This window comes from Ceratotherium simum, chromosome 14 (assembly GCF_057802395.1).
Source record: "Ceratotherium simum simum isolate JZ-2026a chromosome 14, ASM5780239v1, whole genome shotgun sequence".
In the NCBI taxonomy this organism is placed as follows: Eukaryota; Metazoa; Chordata; class Mammalia; order Perissodactyla; family Rhinocerotidae; genus Ceratotherium; species Ceratotherium simum.
The window spans coordinates 22,851,793-22,875,812 of record NC_141913.1 but is presented as its reverse complement, the minus strand read 5'-3'; the positions used below and the strand labels follow the sequence as shown (position 1 = coordinate 22,875,812).

Here is a 24,020-nt window from a genome sequence, read left to right as displayed (position 1 = left end):
AGTCCACTTATATGAGGTTCTAGAATACGCGAAATTGATCTATGGTAGAAAAAAAAATCACAACAGTCGTTACCTATTAGGGTACGTGGAGAGGGACTGGCTGAGAAGGGGCATGAAGGAACTTTCTGGGGGTAATGAAAATATTCTAGATCTTGATAGGGGTCTGGGCTAAACAATTGTCAAAACTCAGTCAATGTTATACCTAAGATCTACACATTTCGCTAAATATGTAATTTACCTTAAAAAAAACATAAACAAATATTGAACTCTGGTTAATATTATGCATGCTGATATGAGAAGGGATAGAGTGTGCTGATATTTGCAAACTACTATTGAATGCATCAAAAAATAAGATGGATTGACGGATGGATAGGTATGTGTTAAAGTGAGAGACAAAAGCAAAATTAACAATTGTAGAATCTAGGTAGTGGATATATGGGTGTTCACTGTATAATTCTTTCAACTTAGCTGTATGTTTGAAATTTTTCATAATAAAATGTTGGGGAAAATTAATCACCTACTATAAATTAATATTTCTTCACTTAACCATGTGTAACTTTACTTAACTTTACTATGACTTAAGTTTTCTTTACGCCTGAGAAAAATCTATTTGGAAAATTAGGAAGGGAAATGTTAGGAGGATGAGAGACCTGAAATTTTTTAATAGGATGTGATTTGAAGAGAAAAATATTTTTAAAAATATTTTTTAAGGGCATCCAAATTCAGTGTGAAGAAAAGATTACATTGCATTTATGATTATTTAAATAAATTTAAAGAACACAGAATGATTTGAAATATAATAAAAGGCTGAAGAGAAAAAATACAAAACTTTTAAAAGTTAATTTGTGTGGCTTTTAGCAAGCATAGTTAGTCCATGGTTATAATGAAGACTTTATGAGAGAATGCATAAATCTGCTCAAATCTCCCAAGACCCACCCATATAAGCACGCATTCTCTGGCGAAATTTTTTTTTTTTTTTTTTTTGAGGAAGATCAGCTCTGAGCTAACATCCACGCCAATCCTCCTCTTTTTGCTGAGGAAGACTGGCCCTGGGCTAACATCTGTGCCCATCTTCCACCACTTTATACAGGACGCCGCCACAGCATGGCCTGATAAAGTGGTGCATTGGTGCGCTCCTGGGATCCAAATCCAGGCCGCCCGCAGCAGAGCGTGCGCACTTACCCACTGCCACGGGGCCAGCCACGACTGCTGAAATTTTTAGTAATAGCTTACTATTGCCAGGTAGTGTTCAACATGCAAGAGATGAAACTGTGCCTAAAGTCCTTGCTCTCAGAGTTCTGGAATGGGGAGAGAGGAAATAAGCAGGTAAACAAATAGCCCAGCATATGATAAATACTTTGAGAAGAATAAAATAGTTGACAATAAAAATAGAGTGGGTGGGGCAGAGGAAGCAGTCAGATGAGTGGTCCCTGAGATGATATTTGAAGGCACCAGTTTTGGGAAGATCTGGGAATGGTTTCCCAAGCTGAAAACAAAAGGTACAAAAGATAGGGACCATCTTGCTGAGGTACAGAAAGCCAGCACGGTTAAAATGTAGGGGGCTGCAACAGAGAGGAATTGGAGATGAATGGGAGAGTAATGTAGGAAGGAGACAAACCATAAAGCCATAGCTAAGAGTATTGGGAAGGCATTGGCGGGTTTTAAGCAGGAGGTGACATGACTTTGTTTACATTATATAGATCATTGGTTCCTGTCTGAAGAATGGTTTACAGAGGTGCAAGAGCCACAGCAAGGAGCCCAGTTTTAAGTCCATTGTAAGAGTCAGTTCAAGAAAGGATGGTGGTTTAGACCAGCAGAGTAGCAGTAGACAGTGTAAGTGGACAGACAGATTTAGGATTTATTCTGGAAGAAGAGGCAAAAGGACTTACGACGTACCAAATGACAACAAATATATGCCCCATTAGGCTAAGTGAAACAAGTCAAAACACAAAAGACTACTTACAACATAATTCCAAAACTTAGTGACAGACAGCAGATGGGGTTGCCTGGGGCTGGGGGTTTGGGAAGAGGATTGATTGCAAAGGATTTGAGGGAGCTTTCTAGGGCAATGGAATTAACTGTTCTAAATCTGGTTTGTGCTGATGGTTATAGGGTTCTATACAATTACCAAAATTCATCAACCTGTACACTTTGTGTCAATTGTACTGTATCACCTCAATAAAGCTGAAAATTACAACAAAACAAAAATGCCACAGTGACAACAGGTCGGTAACACCAACACTGCATGAAGACCACAGAAATATATACAGCACAGAACCATTCAGAATCTTGTAGGCCTACCTCCCATGCAGCCCCATGCAACCTCAGTAAATGCTCAATAAATTGAAATAACTAAATCAGTTATGAGGAATTGCCCAAAGGAGAATTTTCTGGGCAGGGCCCAACGTTCCCATTAATAAATAAGAGTGCTACGTCCTTCTGGAAGAACACAAGGGATAGAAATGAACACAAACCTAAGGAGATAAGGGATTCCTATTTGTCTGCCTCTCTTCCCCCCTCCATAACGTGGTTGAGAATGATGAATTATAAAAGACACAATTAGGAGTGGCCCAGTGGCTTGGCGGTTAAGTGCACACGCTCTGCTACTGGCGGCCCGGGTTCGGATCCTGGGTGCGCACTGACGCACCGCTTCTCCGGCCATGCTGAGGCCGTGTCCCACATACAGCAACTAGAAGGATGTGCGACTATGACATACAACTATCTATTGGGGCTTTGGAGAGAAAAAGGAAAAAAAAAAGGAGGAGGACTGGCATGGATGTTAGCTCAGGGCTGATCTTCCTCACAAAAAAATAAATAAATAAAAAATAAAAGACATAATTAGAATGAGGAGAATTTAGGTGAAAGATAGAAAGAAGCTGAGGATGGAAGTCAATTGCTTTTTTTTTTAGACTGGTTCAATGTTTTCAAAAATTCTGAATGAGTTGCCATTGCTTTAAAATCATACACAAACCCAAATACCTGGCTTCTCTTGAAAAGCTAGTCAACTGCAAATCTGGACTCGCACTCCCGAGCAGCCACACAGGTTGGTGTCCCTTCTTGTGGGGTACTCACCCTCCACATTCATTTACATCACTTGCTTCACCCCTGTTGATTTTGTAGCTCCTGAAGAAATCACCCAGGCCCTAAATGATGACTCTAAGAACTTAGAAACCAGCTGGAAACTTAATTAGCCCACTCCCACTGGTTATTTTATTAACCCCTTTCTGTTCCCCTAAATTAAGTGATTAGCACTAAAACTCTTGTAATGAAGAGGTCAGCAAAGGATTGCAGGGAACAGGGAAAGGGGTGCTGAGGACACTGGCTAAAATAATGGATCCAATCTTAAAAGGTAAAACTGAACCCTAAGAGGAAAGGGATGCATGAGGGGTTCCATGGGGCCTAGGGCTAGACAGGCAAAATAAGTATCCAGAGGTGGTCCCTAAATGGGGTTCTGGAAGAAGCCATTGGCAACATGTGACCGGTCTAACCTTTTATTTATGTTCTCAACACTAGGCTGCCTCACTGTGGGTATGCCAATACGAACCCGAATTAAAATCTTGAGCTGGCTTGGTGAGCTTGAAAATGTAAATAGAATTAGAGGAGTTGCTTTTGTTATTCAAAGTGATGATAAGAGTCTCAGGCTAAAACATTCCAATATAGGGCAATACACACACACACACACACACCCCATTCCCTCTTCACCAATGATGGATCAGCCTGGACAGGCCCAAGTTCAGCTATTCTTAGAGCACAGGCCCTCCAAGCCACGCACTGCTCCTCAAGACTTCCTCTTTGTGTTTATGTATTCAATTACATTACACTCAAAGTCCATCCTGGGAATCTTTCAGCCTCCAAAAATTGACTCTGCATATCTCTATACTCCAAATTTAGCCCCCGAAGGAAAATTTTATTTCCTTTAGCCTAAAATCTTACAGGGGTGCCTCTCTATAACTCTCAAACACTGTCCTCAACTTACTGTATCTTACTGTCAATTAAATAGGGTTATCTAAGGCTGTACTTCTCAAACTTGAAAGTGGATATAAATCACCTGGGCATCTTATTAAAATGCAGATTCTGATTCAGTAGACTTGAGGTGGGGCCTGAGATTCTGTAGTGCTGCTGGCCTTTGGACCAGGTTCTAAGGAGAATCTCAGCATAAAACTCAATCTGCTACATCATTTAGGTTCTGTTTGTTAGAGAATACATAATTTAATAGGTCGCTAATATTTAATTTGCATATGACAACCCTAATGTTGCTAAGTAAACACAGAGCAGTCCAACCACCAGAGGAGGCTTAATTACATCTTTCTGAAATTCTCAGTAATACAGGCACAGATGAGTACCATATAAAAGGAATGGAGTTCACAAGCTATCATGGAACTCCTATCTATCACTCAAACTGCATAGCATCAGAATAGCATCAGTGGTTGTCCCCACTTCAGGGGTGTTTACAAAAGTATCCAAACTGCCTTTTGTTTTAGAGCCATTCTTTAATTCAACTAATTTCTAACCCCTACTAAGTGCCAGACCTTACAGTAGAGGCAACATGGGAAGTAGCATTCCTTTATTAGTGCAATGGCTCTCAAGAGTTTTTGGATCTTGATGGTACAAAAGACTCTACTCATCCCATTTTGACACTTACCCAAGTACATTGGGAGGAGGAGACATTCTGTATACACTTGTTTTAGCTCAGGGTCATGGATGATTTATATTCAAACTGCAAAGTTTTGTCTTCAAGTCAAATCACGGGTCACACGTCATGTCAATGATAACTTGCAATGAGATGGGAATGTCTACAAACTCCCACTACCTCAATTCAACTACCTGCACCTGTGCCTATTTAATACTCTACATCCTCCTTATATGGATGAACTGTCCGTTCTCCTGGCTAAGGCCAAGCCCCCACTGTAAATCCTAGCTCTTCTCCCCTACTCAAGGGCCTTGCTCCTGCAATTCTCTCCTGTCTCCTGTGCATCAATTTTTTCCTCACTATTCATTTATTTCCATCAGTATACAAAATTCTTCTTCTCTTAAAGCTATTGTCCCAATCTCTCTCCTTCCCTTTGCCTCTCCACTCTATGAAAGGGCTTTCTTTACTCCCTGTCTCTAATTTGCTCGTCTGATTGCTGGTGAACCCACTTCAATTAGGCTTTGGAGCCCACCATTCCACTGAAACTGCTCTTGTCAAGGTCACCAATAGCCTCCACATTACTAGATCCAATGATCAGTTCTCAGTCTTCATCTACTTGACCTTTAAGCAGCACTGGATTCAGTGCAGCCCTCTTTCCTTGAAAATACTTCTTGTACTCGCTTGGCCTCCTCCAGGACACCAGGTGCTTTCCTTCCTACCCCTTTGGCTGCTGCTTTTCTGGGTTTCAAGTCCCGGTTTCTAAATGTTGGTGTGCACCACTGCTCAGTCCTTGGACCTCTATGCTTTTCTAACTATACTTACTCCTTGATGAGCTATCCAGTCCCATGGATTTATACCAAGTATATGCTTATGATTTCCAATTTTATTTATCTACAACCCATATCTTCCTCTGAACTCCACACTCATATATTCAATTGCCTACTCAACATCTCCACTTGGTTGTCTCAAACTTGACTTGTCAGTAACTGAATTCCTGACTTAACCCTGATCCCAACCTCTCAGTCTTTCCCATCTCAGGGCAACTCCAGCCTCTGCTCAGGCCAAGCACTTTGCAGTCATCCTTGACTCCTCACTTTCTCTCACACTCCACATTAAATCCATCTTGTTAGCTGCACCTTCAACTAGATCTAAAATCCTACCATTCTCACCACCTCCATTGTTCCCATGCTGGTCCTGGTCTCTCTTATCTGAATTATTACAAGGGCCTCCTACCTCACCCTCCTGATCCTGCTCTTCCCACTACAGTCTATTCTCAATATAGCAGCCACAGCGATCCTTTTAAATTAGCTCATGCCATGAATCTGCTCAAAATCCTCACTCAGATAAAAAGCCAAACTTCTCATGAATGCCCCCACATCCCATACAACGGCCCCTCACTCACTTTGCTCCAACTCAACTAGCTTCCTCACCCTCCACCTTCCTCTAAACCAAGGCTGCCCAAAATGAGGCCATGTTAATTATAGTTCATGCTTAATTAAGTATAGAAATTGACAGAAGTATTTGGAAACTTGTATAGAAATCTGACAGGGTAACTTTATGCCTGTTGAATCTAATAATAATTTTTATAATGAGGGCTTGTATTTTATATATCTTTGGTATTTTTAAATTTCATTTTTCCATAATATGTTTTTTATTTTATAAAAGTACTGGTCTGTGATGGGCTGGAAATTAAAACAAAACAAAAAAACCTCACTGGTTCTTTACAACAGTTAATTTGAGAAGCACTGCTCTAAATATTCTAAAAGTGCAACTCCCCCACACACTTCTATCCCATTTCTTCGCCTTATTCTCTAAATTTTTTTTTTTTAATTTTTTATTTATTTATTTTTTTCCCCCAAAGCCCCACTAGATAGTTGTATGTCATAGCTGCACATCCTTCTAGTTGCTGTATGTGGGACGCGGCCTCAGCATGGCCGGAGAAGCAGTGCGCCAGTGCGGGCCCGGGATCCGAACCCAGGCCGCCAGCAGCGGAGTGCACACACTTAACCGCTAAGCCACAGGGCCGGCCCTATTCTCTAAATCTTAATGTATCACTATAAAACAAACTATATACTTAACACTCGTATCTTGTTCATTGTGCACCTTCCTCATGAGAATGGAAGCTCCTAGAGGAGAGCATTTGTGCCTATGTGCTCAGCACAGAGCAGGAGATGTTTGCTGGATGAATAAATGAATGCACCCCATACAACAGCAAATCTAACCAAACAACCACAGCAAACCAAAATGATAAGGATGAAGCTAAATGAACAATTTTATTTTTTACTTATTTATTTATTTTATAATTTTATTTATTTATTTTTCCCCCAAAGCCCCAGTAGATAGTTGTATGTCACAGCTGCACATCCTTCTATTTGCTGTATGTGGGACGCGGCCTCAGCATGGCCGGACAAGTGGTGCATCGGTGCGCGCCCGGATCCGAACCCGGGCCACCAGTAGCGGAGCGCACGCACTTAACCGCTAAGCCACGGGGCGGCCCATGAACAACAATTTTAATTGTAAGAAAATTGTGTGGATTCCCCATTGTCTGCTTGAGCAACATGTGGGTGTGTCCATGGTTGCCTGACAGCCAGACTTCTGAGTAGAATTCTGAAGGGTCTTCTAGTAAAGCCTGATAATGATCTAATTTTTGTTTTTGATAACCAGATTTTAATAACCCTTAAAAACTTGTTTGCCAGATGTGATGGTTAGTGTTATGTGTCAACTTGGCTAGGTTATAGTACTCAGTTATTTAATCAAACTCTTATCTAGGTGTTGCTGTGAAGGTATTTTGTAGATGTGACTACAAGTAACAGTTGACTTGAAGAGATTATCCTCAATAACGTAAACCAATTCCTTAAAATCAATTAATCTCTCTCTTTCTCTCTCTCTCTCCATATATATATCTTATTGGTTGTTTCTCTGGAGAACCTTCACTAATAGATAATACATAAGTAGGTAATAAATTTCTATAATAAATAATAGCATAAGTAGCTTTAATGTTAGGTTAAAAAAGAAGTCTTTGGGATCGCATATCTCCTGTAAGAATGAAAGCACTGTGGGAGGTGGGCAAAATGGGTGAAGGGGGTCAAAAGATACAGACTTTCACTTATAAAGTAAGTAAGTCCTGGGGATGTAATGTACAGCATGGTGACTATAGTAACTAATAGGTATTACATATCTGCAAGTTACTAAGAGGGTAGATCTTAAAAGTTCTCATCACAAGAAAAAACATTTTTTGTAACTATGTATTGTGACGGATGTTAACTAAACTTTTTGTGGTGATCATTTCACAATACATATAAATATCAAATAATTATGTTGTACATCTGAAGCTAATATAACGTTACATGTCAATTACACCACAATAAAAATTTTTTTGTGTGAGGAAGATTGGCCCTGAGCTAACCTCTGTTGCCAATCCTCCTCTTTTTGCTGAGGAAGACTGGCCCTGGGTTAACATCTGTGCCCATCTTCCTCCACTTTATATGGGACTCCGCCATAGCATGGCTTGACAAGTGGTACATCGGTGTGTGCCCGGAATCCAAACCTACGAAGCCTGGGCCGCCGAAGCCGAGCACGCACACTTTAACCGCTATGCCACTGGGCTGGTCCCCAATAAAAAAATTTTTAAATAAAATATACTAAAATTAAAAAAAAGAATGAAAGCACTGATGCATATTTCTAGGTCAGTTTATTTTTATTTTTTTTTTGTGAGGAAGATTAGCCCTGAGCTAACATCTGTGCCTATCTTCCTCTATTTTATATGGGATGGCGCCACAGCATGGCGTGACAGGTGCGTCTGTGCGCACCCGGGAGCCGAACCGGCGAATCCCGGGCCACCAAAGCAGAGCGCGTGCACTTAACCGGTTGCACCACCAGGCAGGCTCCCTGGGTCAATTTAAAATGCATCAGGAAACTGGCAGACTCTACTTAGAGAACCACTAATTTGGCGCAGGCTCTACTGCTCATACTGGACCACAAATGGAACGTTTTAATCCATTTACCTGAAAGCACTTCAAGATTATCCTCAAGTTTCATTTAAAAAATTAGGCAAATTCTGTGATTTAGAGAAACTTAATCCAACCCAATTCAATGGAGAGGTGGCTTTTTGTACCTTATAGTATGTATGCTCCAGTGTGTACTTGGGCCCATTTTCAACCTCTTAATCCTTTTAGCTAAGTCCCTAGCTCCAGCTCTGACCTCTTTCCCCAAACCCACTCTCCCAGTGCCACTGGGATATTTCCATTTGGAATCTCCCTATCAGACTACTGTACATTCAACAGGCCCAATCATGAGTTCATTAACTTCCTCCTGAGCTAAACTCTGCCCTTCTTTCTCTCTGTCACCTTTCCGGAGCTGTCTTCAACTTTTCTTCCCCTGTATCTACCATATCTAATCAGAAAACAAATTTCTTCGAATATTCCTTTTAAATGTAAATCACTCTCTTTCAGTTTCATTTATACAGCTTCAACTTATCTTCTCCCTCTTTCCCAGCTCACCAATAACAGAAGATAAGGCCGAGGGAGGAAGCCTTTCCCCCAAATCTATTCTGACAACTGATACAAGGATATGAATAAAGTCAATTGGAAATGACAGAACATTAAAATGGAACTTCTTCAAGTCCACCAAAGGAAAAAGAACTAAGCCAAAAGTAAGGCTATCTAGGACACCTTGGAAATGTCACAGATTTATCTTTTGTGGCCCAGTTTTATTCCAAAAGAAATACAGAGATAAGAAATAATCCCATTCATGGGTTTTTGCTTTGTGGAATGACTCTGAAGGAAATAGACACTGTTTTGCGACTTTATTATGTGCTACTTTTACATTTCAAATACTCACAAAAATTCCATTACTCACCCTATTTAAAAAAGAAGAAATTGATATTCAAAGAGACTGCACACAGCTGGTTAAAGGCAGTCGCATTTCAAATCCTGCTCTCTATCAAGCCCACTGTTTCTACTGCATCACAATACAATTTATCAAGTGCTATATACCTATTCCTTCAAGGTACTGTTGCCATTGTTATATTTGCTTGATTTGAAATAGATTTATAAACAGAAATTAGCATAAAAAACCTAGATCAACAAGTTTGGAAATTAGCTTCAATATGAGATAATACAGAGAGGTTTCATTTGCATTTTTTCATTTTCCAATTTAACTTCAATGGAAGAGAGTAATTCATTTAGGAAGTACAAATGGTGTTTACAGCCCTCACCATCTCCAGTGCAGAAGGGACTCTGGTTAACATTTACAAAGTGGAAGGCGCTCAAGTAAATTTGCCAAAAGGAGGAATATGGAAATTCTGCCCACAGCCAGAACAATGGACATAGATTTGTTGAAACAAAGAACAGTAAAGTGAGGGAAGGCAATTTGTCCAGCCCTTGCTGTGCTACTTCATGACTATTTTTCCAGTTGCTGGGTTCCTATTCACTCTAACAAAGATTAAACAAAAGATTTAACACTTTGCAAATTTATATTATCCTTTAGCAGAAGCAAAAACACTGCAAACAGTAAGTCATAGCATTCAAAATCCAAACTGGGGAACACAACTTCCAATCAGATAACAATTTCCAATCGCAAAGTTGCTCAATTCAGTTCTACAAAAGGAATCTTCAACTTGCTGCCCACTGTGCATCTTTGGCGCAACTTTAACGTTTGAATGCTAACAGATTAAATTTAAACGTGGTTATCCTGAGGTTATTACTGCCCTGAACTAATCAATATATTTTATACTGTTACACAACAACACCTGGGCTTCCATATTGGCCTTGGGATATTATGTCAATGAGCTACATCTGGACAGCTGGGAAAAAACATCATCGGTAATCAGACAGAGGGTAAGTCAGCCTTGAGTTTAAAGTACAAAGCTGAAACGGCAGGCGGCCCTGAAAATACAGCCACAAAATAATGCCCAGGACACTCTTTATTTAAAACATTGTGTGGGCTGCAGATTTTTCTCCCTGGCTCACTGCTGGGCTTTTCAGTGGTGAAAACTGCTTCTCAGGCACTAGGCTATAGATGTCCAGGACCACCTAAGTCCTTTTGACAGCATTCTGTGCATTTGCATTTATAATACGGTACTTCTTTTCTCCCGGTAAGCCACAAGCACTTACTAGCCATTGCGGTATTGCCCTGGCGCTTCATCAAATGAGTCAGTCGGCCGTCCAAAGAAGACATTAAGTGGGCTTCCGCTCTTGCTCTATGCAACCCCGCCCCTACACACACACACACACACACACACACACACACACACACACACACAGTCACACACCCATGCATTCACGAAAAGAAAGCTTCTAAGTAAACAGAGAACACAAATTCACAGATCCAACTCCCACTACTGTACTAGTTCTTCAAGCACACATTAAGGACGTGCCAATTTATATCGGGATTTTGTTTTTCAGTTCTTTGAAACTACCACAGCCGTGCGCTAACGGCGAGTTTTCAACAGCTCGTGGTTAAGACAGTTATTTTTATCTCTACTTTCTATCGATTTGGGGGAGGCGGTACGTAAGGAAGGTAGTCTGCAACCTCCTGTCCCTTCGTGGCTGGGTTTTAAACGGCTACATTCACCGGCTAGGTGCGAACGTCCAAGCCCCAGACCCCACCCCGACAGGTTGTTCAACTCTAACGACTACAGAAAGTCACTCGGACGTCCCAGTTTGACTTGATCCTTGAGGGTTCTGAGTGTCTGTACTGGGAAAGGGAGGTGGCGGTGGAAGGACAGCTTGCATAGATCCTTGTTTGCTCAAGAGACGAGCTTCAGTGAGCATTCTGGAACACGTGCACACAGCCAGCAAAACAAAACCGAACGGGGTGGCGGCGGGGGGAGCACCGCTCCATTAACCGAGTTCAGCGGGATAACTGTGCTCCACGGGAGCCCACCGCCTTGTACTCAGGCGGATGCTGGTTCTCCCGCCAAGCCCACCCTCCCTAGCCCTGGCTCTCTGCGGGTCCCGCGCCTGGGATCCCCATCCCAGGGGCTCCACACCTGGACGTCGGAAAGAGGCAGTTCTAGCGGGACTGCAGGGCCCGCTTGTTGCTGTTTTCTCCTCCTGAAATCCTGTGTCACCTTCCAACTGAGCATTTTTCCCGTGGCCCGCACTCGACGGGTCCAGGTTTCTCCCCGCAGCAATTTCTCCCAAGTGCTGGCTTCTGAACCGCTCCCCCCCCATTCCTTCGGCTCGCTCAACATCGCCCTCCCCTCCCCGGGGGTGGGCGCGCAAACCGAGCTCCCCTAGCACTTACACGTGGCCACAGCGGGTCCGGACAGGCTGGTGCAACACCTCGAGGCACACGGAGCAGTCGAAGGACGTGACGGGCAGCTCGGTGTCCCTCCTGCGCTCCAAGGCCCGCGGGGTGCCCGAGGCGGGCGCGGATTTGCCGCTATCGCTGCTCAGCACCGAGCCCATCGCTGCGCCTCTCGCCCAGCGAGCTGCCAAGAGCTCAGCGCCTGCTGCCGGGTTGTTTTGTTGTCCTACGGTGGAGGAAGGAAGTCCCGGCCCAGCTGTGATCGCCGCCTTCCAGCGCGCCCAGCCAGCGCAGCCTGGGAGCAGCCTCTGCCGCGGGGCCCAACCTCGGTGTGTGCAGGCGGAGCGCGCGGCCGCGCCTCTGAAGTCGTCTCTCGCGCGGGGCTCTGCCTGAGGCGCCGAGGCGGAGGCGGCAGCCGCACCGTGCACGCCGTAACGTCTCGTGGTCCTGCGAGGATTGAAACCTGAAACCTCAACTGCAGAGCGGAGGACCTGGGCTGCCAGTGAATCTTCTAGGTTATCGCACATCCTGCTTCCCGACTCTGGCAAGTTAAGGAAAGTGCAGGCCTGGTCATCTTTATGAGAATCAGAGAACACTGACTTCGAAGGTGATGGTCCTATCGGTCCTGCACTGTTGTAATCATAACAAGCTACAAAGATGCTCTATGACTGAGCGTCCCCTAAGACAGTGCTAATCACTACTTCGGTCGTCCAATCCATACTCCATTAATACAGAGGTAGCATGGGGTAGTGGAGATCTGGATTCTGATCCTAGCTCTAGGACAGGGATTCTAATGCTAGACTCTATGACCCCCGGTTTCTTCGGCTGGGGATCTCTTGATGTTGTTTGTAAACCAACCCCATCCTCGTTTAAACATGACTAAATATGTCATTTATTAATTTACGCATTTAATAACACTTATTTAGTGCCCACTGCATGCCATACTATGTTCTGGTGATGGGGACACAGTTCCTAACAAGCAAACAAAATCCTAGTTCTCACAGAACTTACTTTAAAAAAAAATAACATTTATTTTGAGATAATTATAGACTCATATGCTTATTATTAAGAAATAATACATAATACACAGATGCAATATGTACATACAATAATACGTAATACAATAACATAATAATCCCATAAACTTCACCCAGTTTCCCCCAGACTTTACTTTTAATAAGAAGATATAAGTAATCAAGAAATAAATGAACAAGATCATTTCAGATGGTAAGAGCCATGAATAAGATAAAACAGGAGTGAGGATGGGGGAGAGGATAAGGTGAGAGAAGACTTTTTGGATGAGGTGACATTTGAGCATTCATGAATAATGAAAAGGAGTCAGCCATTCAAAGATTTAGGAAAAAGCTTGCTAGGCACTGGGACTGGTGAGTGAGGCAGGAGCAAAGAACAGAAAGAAGCGGAGTGGAGCTAGAGCCTAGGGGACCAGTGGGGTAGATGGGATGAGATGAGGTAGCAGATGAGCCCGAGCATATCCAATCTTACAGGCCAGGACTAAGAGTTTGGATTTATTCCAGGTGCCATGATTTGATTTACTCTGACTGCTGTGTGGTTTCAAAAAGACAGGAACAAGAAAAAAATGGAAGCAGAGAAGCCAGTTAGGAGGCTACTGAATTAATCCAAGTGAGGCAGATAATGGCTTGAGCCAGGAAGATATCTGGGTAAAAGGTGAGAGATGGACAGGTTTGGGATATATTTAGAAGAAAAATCTAAAAGGACTTGCTAATGAATTGGATATAGAAGTGAAGGAAAGACAGCCATTCCCAACTTGAAAAGAAAAACAAAAACCTTCCTTTGATCCCACATGTCCCTCAGCTCCTGCCTTGTGTCCTCTTTAAGGCCAAATTTCTTGACCTGATTCTCTACCTATTGTGTCTCCATTTCTTAATTATCCCCTCCTTATCCAGTTCAACCTCGGTCCTGAACCGGCCTCTCCACCTCCATCTGTCCAAAAACTGCTTCATCACCAATGTCACCAGTGGCCTTCTTGTGGCTAAATCCAATAGACTCTTTTTAGTCCTGTTCTTGCTTGACATCTCAACTATATTTGTCAGTGTTGACCATTCCCTCCTTGTAGAAACCATCCTTGGCTTTCCTTCTTTCTTTCTGGTTGTTCTTAGTCTCCTTTGCTGAACTCTCCTCCATGGAAAAGCTAAGTGCTGGAGATCCTAGGATTCTGTCTTAGGATCTTTTCCCTTCTCATTCCTCCCTCCCTCCTGAAGAATCTCAAAAATCATATAGATTCTGTTACCATCTAGATTCCAAAGACTTTCAAGTCTTTCTCTATACTCTAGGCCACTCAAATGCCCAACTACTTGACATAACCACCTGGTTGGATCAGGCACCTTCAGCTCAACATGTCCAACAATGAACTCGTTACAGTAGCCTCCCAGCACTTCCACCTCCAGTTGTTTATCCTTCTCTTAGTAAATGGCCCTACCGTCTACTTGTAGACTCAGTCTAGACACCTGGGAAGCATCCTTGATGTCTTTTCTTCCTCATTCACACTAAATCAATCACAATCACAATCACAATTCTGCCTCCAATGTATCTCTCAGTAGTTCTTGAATTGTTTCATTTTTTTCGATTCCCATGGCCAGCTACCGCTTACTTAAAATCATTGCGTCCTCTTTCATGACCTGTTGCGATAGTTGCTATCTGTTGCACTTGCCTCCACTATTGCCACTGTCCAGTCTGTTATCCATATTGCAACTGAAGTGACCTTTTGAAAAGCAAATATCTCAAGTCACCTCATGCTCAAAATGCTTTAATGGCTCCTTATAACCCTTAGGATTAAATTCCAAATCCTTAACATGATCTACAAAGCCCTGTGTGATCTTATTCCTTCAATAACTATAATCAGTTAATATACCTTTGGCAAGGAGGGAATGCAAATTCAACTCAAAGTGCCTTTATCAGTAAGGATATTTATTAGCTACTACAGTAAATTAGTCCAGAGGTAAGCAGTTCCAGAGTTGGCTCAGCCACTCAATGATGTCCTCAAGGGCTCAGTCCCTTGCCATCCCCAGTGTGTCAGAAGTGTCTTCCTCACGGCAGAAAGATGGCAGGAACTGCTCCAATAATTACATCTACACACAACAATCTCCAAAAGCAGAAAGGAAAGATAGGGTTTCCTCCTTCTAGCTCTCTGTCCCTTTAAATGGGAGAAAAATGTTTCCTAAAGGCCTTCTTCTGCAGACCTCCCCTTACATCTTATTGGTCAAATTGGGCCCCATGACCGTTCTTAACCCAGTCACTAGCAAAAGACAATGAGAGTACTGTGATTGGCTTAAACTCTTAATTCATCACATAGGGCTTGGTGCTTCAGTCTTCTGACAATATAATTAGAGATTCTTTTACCAAGAAAGAAAAGGATAAGGCAATTGGCTAGGCCAATAGTAGGGCCTCCCAAAATAACTATTTTTGGCCCCATCTGCTATCACTCTCTTATTCTGCATGGTCCTAAATTTCTCTACTTCTTTCAATTCCTTGAGTGTACTAAGTTCCTTCTGACCTCAGGGCCTTTATACATGCTTTTTTGCTCTGCCTGAATACTTCCTACCAATACCCACCACTCTCAACTTCTTCCAACTCAAATTCCAGGTGACTTTGTTTGGTAACTTTCTACACCACATCCATCTCATACTATCTCCTTGATTCTCTCATATCCTGCTGTATTTGCCTTCCTATTTATTCTCCTTGTGGCTACTCTAAGAATTAAAGATAATGGATTTCAAGTACCTGGCATGTAGGAGGTGATGCATATATTTATCTTTATATATGTAATTCAGTACTAATCTCACAAGGTGGATATTATTGTTCCCATTTTATAGGCTTAGAGCAAAGGTCACATAGCAAATAAGTGGCAAAACCACGTTTTAATTTTAGATCTTTTATTTTAAAATCCACACACTTTTCACTAAGGCACTTGTGTAGAGATGAGAAGCACTAAGAATCTTAGAAAAGAATAAGACAAATAAAATAAGGCAGAAAAATGGGAGCTGGGAGGATAGATGAAAATTAAGCACCTGATATTATTTATAAGGCTCTTAGTAAACTTATAAAGGTGACAATAATGATGACAGTGATGGTATCAGAGAATAAATTTATAATCCAGACTCTAGGCCCTGAAGTGCATCAGAAGTATGGATTAGTATAAAGAAAATTTGAAAGTCCTATAATCAACATCTCTGGTATGAAGAAGGCTAATGGTTCTCTCAGTAAACTAAAAGGAAAGCACAACTGCCAGAAAAAAATACATATTTTACTTATTTATTTCCTTGTAGGAGCAATGAAAAGAAATGAATTTATAATTTCGAGTAGTGTTGAAGGTATGAGAAAGACATCCCTACATTCTCTGAAGTTTATTTTTAGTACCAAAAACTTAGAGGAAGCCTAAATGTCCATTATAGGCAGATGTATTTGTAAAGTATAGTAAATTTACTTAACAAATAAATAAAGCAACATTAAAAAATGTCTAGCTCACCATTTAATGCCCATTTGTAGTATTTCATTTAAAAAATGTCCATAGGTGAAATGACATAGATATTTATTATAGTATTGTCTGTAATAGCAAAATATTAGAAACACATCAAATGTCCAATAAAAGACTGATTAAATACATTATGATACATCTTTACAATGGAATACTATGTAGTCATTATTAAAAAAGGCAACTCTATAACTATGCTCAGAGAAAGCTCTTCAACATATGTTACTAAGTGAAAAAAGCTCTAGCAGCACAATTGTGTATATTATATACTATCATTCAAATTTTTTAAAAGCCTATATTAATTATATACATATTAATATGCATATATACAGACATATATATGTACTGGTATATATGCATATTAATATCCTTGAAAAAATGCATAAGAAATGAGTGTGTGGTTGCCTCGAGGGTGGGAAACTAATTTGGGGGGAACAGGAGCGGGAAGAAAGAATTTTACTGTATGATCTTTTGCACATTTTTTTTGTGTGTGTGAGGAAGATCAGCCCTGAGCTAACATCCATGCCAATCCTCCTCTTTTTGCTGAGGAAGACCAGCCCTGAGCTAACATCTATTGCCAATCCTCCTCCTTTTTCTTTTCCCCCCTTTCTCCACAAAGCCCCAGTAGATAGTTGTACATCATAGTTGCACATCCTTCTAGTTGCTGTATGTGGGATGCCGCCTCAGCATGGCTGGACAAGTGGTGCGTCGGTGCGTGCCCAGGATCTGAACCTGGGCCGCCAGTAGTGGAGCACGCGCACTTAACCGCTAAGCCACAGGCTGGCCCCTTTTGCACATTTTGACAGTTGTACTTGTGTATGCACTGCAATAGATAAAAATTAATAATTTTAACATACGTATACCTTTTAACTCAACAATTCTAATCCTTGAACCAATGTGTGCACAAACATGTGTGCAAGGAGGCATAAACAGAAATGTTCTTTGAAGCATTGTCTATAATCCCAAAAATATTCAACCAACAAAATTTCCATTCATAGGGTAGCGATTAAATATATTATGGTACATACACACTGTGGAAGGCAATGCAGTAATTAAAAAGAACAAGCAAAAATTTTATAGCACTTAACTATATATCAGGTATTAGTCTAAGTGCTTTGTATGGGTTAACTAATTTAATCCTCATGATAGACCTATGACACAGGTAACTAATATTGTTATCCTGATTTTCCAGAGAAACAGAGGTGCAAATAGGTTAAAAACTTGCCTCAGATCACATTTATGGCAAGCAGAGCTGGACTCAAGAAATCTGGCTCTCAATGCCTGTGAACTTAACCACTATGCAATACTGATTTTCCATGGGATAACATGGAGGTATCTCGAAGACACTGTTAACTAAACAGGGATTTTATTGAAGAAAACAAAAATCAATATAAGATATACTTCTTATGGAGAAAAAGCGATATCTATTTCTCCCTGAGGGAAGGCAATGCAGTACATGTTCAGGATCCTAGCTCCTTCTCTTGCTAACTGAGTGACCTTGGCAAGTTACTGCTTTGGTCTTAGTTTCCTCATTTGGAAAACACAGATAATATTTACCTGTAGAACTGTTGCGAGAGGTTGAATGCAATAACATTGAACAATACACACACGTAAACATTGAACAATACACACACGTATATAAATATGCATGTTGTGTGTGTGTGTGTGTGTGTGTATATGTACATTAACTATGCGTTAATTCTACCCTAAACATAAAACTTATAGGACCAAAAACTAAACAAAAATTTTAAACCGAACCACCATGCCCCAGGCACATGCAAGGCCTAACTCAGAAATAACGGCCTTTTATATGGCATAGTGGTGCCCTCTTGCTAGCTTGTCTCTGTGTTCAAGTGAGCATAGGAAAATCAGGTGATTCTAGGTCAGCAGTTGCAGAGGTAAGAGAAGAGTCATTGTTTCCTTCCTTGAAGGCTCTGGAGAGTCCTCCTTTAGGAAGCAGTGGGAAAATCAATGCCAGATGGCTCTCAACGAAATGCTGCTAATGGTTCTGCTATTGTCAAATCCTCTGTGGGGAAAAGTCTTTCACAGTTAATCGATACGGCAATGCAGTGCTGCGGACTTCATATCTCCCGAACCGCTGACCTTCGTGGGAGAGGATACCGCCTGGCTCAGTCTCGCCCACAGGTCCTGGCAGAGACTATTTGTCATGGTACCAATGATTTATGATTCGGTTCAGACAAAGCAGCAGAAATTTCCCCCCTTTTTCATTTTTTATTTGTGTCGAAATGGTATTTTAACCAGCTAAAGAAAATTCATAAATGACATTAGCTATAACTTGTAAAGCTCTTACTATGTGCCCGTAAAGTCTGAAGTATCTTACATAGGTTAACTCATTTCACCCTTGGCTCTTGGATCGGTATTATTATCCCTACTGAAGTGCGATAACTGGCACAAGGCCATGCAGCTTGTGAGGGGTGGAGCTGGAATGTAGACATGGGTCTATATGACACTGAAGTTTTACTTTTTAACTGCTGCACTATATTTTCTGTTCTAAAGTACAAAATTTAAAAGAATAACTTTATAAATAATGCCATAAGCCTGGTAATACTGCTGTCATTTTCTTGTATTCCGTTTCATTGTTGTTCAGATGAGCATTGCTGGGAACTTCTTTTCTGTTTATTGTTCTCCACACCCACTCTATCCTTTTGGTTCAGCAAGAGTAACCACTTTCCTAGAAGTGACTTTGCACCCAAAACCCCTCCCCCAGTACTGGCCACTGTTTATTAGTTCAAGGGTGGCTACTGGACCCAGGCTGGGCTGAGAAGTGTGTTCTGTAGGCATTTCGAAATTCAGGCAGAGAGATTTAAAAGATAGAGAAGGAGGGAGAAAGGGAGGGAGGAGAGAAAATGAATCAGTTTCTCTCTGCTTTAGCCGTAGCATGTAAAATTCAGAAGCTGTGTGCAGTCATGTTCTTCATTGTGGACTGCAAAACAGAGAAAGCCTTTAGCAGTAAGACAAAGGCACTGGAGAGAGAGAGAGAATGAGGAAGATCTTGGATTCTCTACAGTGTTTCAGGCCTTGGTTTATTCCTGAGGCCCAGCTAGGACTCTGTCCTTGGATTCTGTGAAATGTCTCAATTTTCCAGAAAGTTCTCTTTTTTGCTTAAGATAGCTAAAGATGGCTCTTGTCACTTGCAGCCAAAAAAGTCTGAATTGATATTTTATAAAAGATAAATGCTCTAGGGCCGGCCTGGGGGTGGAAGCAGTTAAGTGCACGCTCTCTGCTGCAGCGGGCCGGGTTTGCCGGTTTGGATCCCGGGCGCACAGGCTTGTCAAGCCATGCTGTGGTGGCGTCCCATATAAAGTGGAGGAAGATGGGCACGGATGTTAGCCCAGGGCCAGTCTTCCTCAGCAAAAAGAGGAGGATTGGCAGATGTTAGCTCAGGGCTGATCTTCCTCATCAATCAATCAATCAATCAATCAATAAGGGTTTAAAAATATATATATATAAATGCTCTAGATGTGGAGAAAAGGGAACCCTCATACACTGCTGGTGGGAATGCAAACTGGTGCAGCCACTATGGAAAACAGTATGGAGATTCCTCAAAAAACTAAAAATCAAAATAACATATGACCCGTCTATACCACTACTGGGTATTTATCCAAAGAACTTGAAATCTACAATTCAAAGAGACTTATGCACCCCTATGTTCACTGCAGCATTATTCACAATAGCCAAGACGTAGAAGCAACCCAAGTGCCCACTGACTGATGAATGGACAAAGAAGATGTGGTATATATATGCAATGGAATACTACTTAGCCATAAAAAAAGACAAAATCAGCCCATTCACAACAACGTGGATGGAACTTGAGGGGACTATGTTAAGTGAGATAAGCCAGTCAGAGAAAGACAAATACCATATGATTTCACTCATATGCGGACGATAAACAAACACATGGACAAAGAGAACAGATTAGTGGTTACCAGAGGGGTGGAGGGTTGGGGGCTGGGCACAAGGGGTAAAGGGGCACATATATATGGTGACTGACAAATAATAATGTACAACTGAAATTTTACAGTGTTATAAACTATTATGACACCAATAAAAAAAAATGCTCTAAGCATTTTCCCAATTGTCTGTCTCATAAGAAGGTTGATAGGTCTGGAGGGGAGATGGTGAGAGTGAAGTCTAGAGATACACCTGCTTCCAGCTGCGAGCAAAGACAAGCCAACTCACCCCGACTTAACTGGTGAGGAGACTTACTGGTTCATGCAACTAGAAGCCTAGAGGAAGTGCAGGCTTCTGGGCTGACTTAATCCAGGAGTGCCAGCACTGTTTCCTTTTATCTTGCCTCCTCCATGCCCACCTTCTTCTTAGGCAAGTGGTGAGTTAATTGCCACCTATGAGTTCAAGGAAACATTCCTAATGTCCCCAACACATTCTCATGGCTCTTAATTCTTGCTACAATTCCTGTGGCCAGGGTAGTGTCTGAGGTGAGGCCTGAGTTCCTGAACTAACATCTGGAAAGCAGATTCATGAGGCTTACTTTCCTGAAGAACATGGCTGCCACTCTAGGGTGGGGGTGGAACAGTTGATGGAGTCTGCTCTAGTCCCCGCTTTGGGCTCGCTAGCATCCTTACACATGCCCCTTCCTCCTCCTTGCTGAGAAGCAATGGGTACAGGATGAACAGCACTGGCTGTGGAGCCAGACTGCCTGAGGTTTTCAGATTCTTGGTTTTCTTCTAGTCTTCTTGTCCTCAGCAGCAATTTCCCCTGTCATATTTTTTGCTTAAAGAAGGCACCGGAGTCTTTGGTCTGCCCTGAGGAGCCTTTGCTTCCCAGTGACCTCAATATGGCTGATGACTGCCCCTTCTGAGACAGACAGGGAGGCCAGGGATGAGCCAGGGAGCTCATAGAGTGGGTGATCTTCTTGGCCATGGGCAAGCTGAGCCCACCGCCAAACTTCATCTGGGCTGTATCTGCTTCTTGTAGCAACTTAGTATTTTTCTTGGCCCTGAATTTCTCAGCAGTGGTACTGGCTGTGGAGGTGGTTGGTACATAGTAAGTACTATCCAAATGTTTGAGAGGCAGCACAGTTAAGAGCAAGAACTCTCAAAACAAAATGCCTAGGCTTAGATTCCAGCTTTGGCACTTACCAGCTGTGTGACTTGGATAGCTTACACAACTTCCCTGGGCTTCATTTGGTTCATCTATAAAACAGAGTTAGTAATGACACCTACCACACAGCGTTGTAAGAATTAATTGAGTTAATATATGTGAAACACTTTGAAGAGTGGCTAGTACATAGCCCTCTCTAAGTATTTTCTAACATTATTATCATTATAATTTATTGTCTTAGGTTGAATTCCCAGGAAATAGACTCTGAGATAGGAATTTAGGTGCAGGAAAGTTATTGGGTAGTCCTCTTGGAATCAACCACCATGAGTGAGATTGGGATTGGGCAGAGGGAGAAGTTGAACTGTGATGTAGTTGTAACAAAGCCATGGGGAAAGGTGGGCAGGGAGTTGTCCTTCCTTGAGGCTTTTGTACCATCCCTCACTCCACATCCCTATCTCCCTGTGAGCAGTATTGGATGAAGGCTTCCCTTGATAACAGGTATAATTCAAAGGCAGGACAATTTCTAGGGTGGGACTTGGCCGTGAGCCACTAGCAGACATCACTCCTGGCAGCTGGCAGGAGTGAGTGCCTTGGTCATGGAGGAGAGATCTGGGTGGTGCACAGTAGCATCCATTACATCTATCTTCATACATGACCCCACTTATAAGAGATCCCTTCACCCAGGAGTCAACCCAAAGACATTTAATTGTGGTATCAGTGCCAAGTTCGGCAATCTAGGCATTGTGTTGTCATCTTTATCAACTCTAGCTAGAGGTCCTCAGGGGGCCTATGTCTGAATGGCATATCCCCCCCAAAATCCCAGTATACAAAGAACAAGATAACTGATTAAAAATTTGGAAAATGGGAGGCTGAGCAACAACATACAGTTCCAAACACATATCGTACCATGTTGGACAGGAATAGCAAGAGCTTCTGCCATGCAGAGGGGTGAGGTCCTTTGTCAACCATGTTGGCAGTCTGAGGCTGTGCCCCTGAGAGGATTGTCCTTTCTGTTGCCCTTATGAGCCCTAGTTCTGTCCTCTGGAATGATCTCTTTTATCCAATGTCCTCTTTGGCCATATCTGGAGTGAACATCAGCATAGAATACTCTCCTAAGGGCTACATCTATTAAGCAACCTATTTCCTGATGGTAGGCCTTTCAGGTCATGGGGATTACTCGAAGATTCAAAGGTCATAAGATGTTCAAAGTGAGGACACATCCAAAAAATTCTCAACAAACTTCCCTTATTGGCCTGAATTAAGTCATATCTGTTCTCAAAATAAGAATGGTCTAAATAACTTAGGCCTGAGATCCTGAAGTAATACTCGGGGAAAGGGATGGGTTTATCAGGTTGAGCCATTCCCCTATAGATGCCATCAGTTTCTCAACCATTTGACTTCTGTACAATGGGAAATGAAGTAATTGATGTTGGGGAGTGATCCATACATTGCCCCATTAGTAATCCAACTGGATTGGCTGTTGAACAGGTAAGACAGAAAAAGCACTAAAGGATTTTGAAAATTTTGCAGACTAATCTCCTCCAATCACATTCAAGAATCCCAAATTTTACTTTCAGCCTAAAGAATTGCTGAAGGGAAGAACAGAGTCAAGATGGCGGCGTAGGCAGACTCTGAACTCACCTCCTCCCGTGGACACAGCCAATTTACAACTACTCGTGGAAAAATTACCGCTGAGACAGAACTGAAAACTGGATAAGAGGAACTCCTGCAACAACGGACAATCCTAACTGGGGTAGAAGAGGCAGAGACTCCCTTCTGGAGAGGAAAAACGCCGCCTTCACAAGCCGCCAGCTTCACGGCCGCCGGGAGCAGCTCACAGGTACGCAGCCTCCCTGGAGGCGCGGGGCCCTGAGCCGGGAGCGCCCGCTGTGGGCATTTTGTGGACCCAGCACAATTGAGACCAGCAGCATAATATCTGACTTTGCCTGCTACTAAAGCATTGGGTAGCACCCCCAGCAAACCCGGTTCACAAAGAAACTAAAACTGGCTCTTAAAGGGCCCGCGCACAAACTCACCCGTTCCAGAAAGCATCCTAAAATCACCAGAAAGAAAGGTGCACGGTGCTTCGGTGACAAGAGACTCACCTAATAGGCCCTGAGTGCATCTCGGTGAGGGGTGAGACCTCTCCAGGGACTGGGACATTGGCGGCGGCCATTGTTGTGGCCTGGTGTGAGCGTGCTGACACAGACGCCATTGGAGTTCTCCCTGAGACCTGCTAGCCCAGGGTCTGCTCCACCCGCTAGAGCACCGATTAATCCAGCTCAGCCAGGGCAGGCAGCCCACCCTAGAGACTAGCCCCACCCAACAACAAGCCCTCAGGCAACGTGTGGGCCTACATAGATTGGTGACTGGATTCTCTGCAGCCTGGCAACTGAGCTGACTTGAGCGGGGCAGGGTGTGCACAAGGAGCGGGTGGAGAGTGTGGGGCCGTGGCAGAGTGTGTGGGGCTCCCGCCGTGGAGAGACTGGGTCCACTTGGGGAGGTCGGGGCACTCACACGGGGCAGGACTGTGTTGACTGTGTGTGT

The 24,020-nt window shown here is 42.6% G+C and overlaps 1 protein-coding gene across 1 annotated transcript in view; it reads right to left on the bottom strand.

The window, feature by feature from the left end:
• Window positions 1-23,646, bottom strand: part of RNF125 (ring finger protein 125) — a 48,167-nt gene extending 24,521 nt beyond the window's left edge. The window contains exons 1-2 of the mRNA XM_087439109.1: window positions 23,579-23,646; window positions 11,879-12,422 (exon numbers count right to left, since the gene is read on the bottom strand). Coding sequence (XP_087295235.1) covers window positions 11,879-12,422; window positions 23,579-23,636 — 602 coding nt within the window. The 5' untranslated portion in view covers window positions 23,637-23,646. The remainder of the gene's footprint in view (window positions 1-11,878; window positions 12,423-23,578) is intronic.
• Window positions 23,647-24,020: the final 374 nt, after the last annotated feature.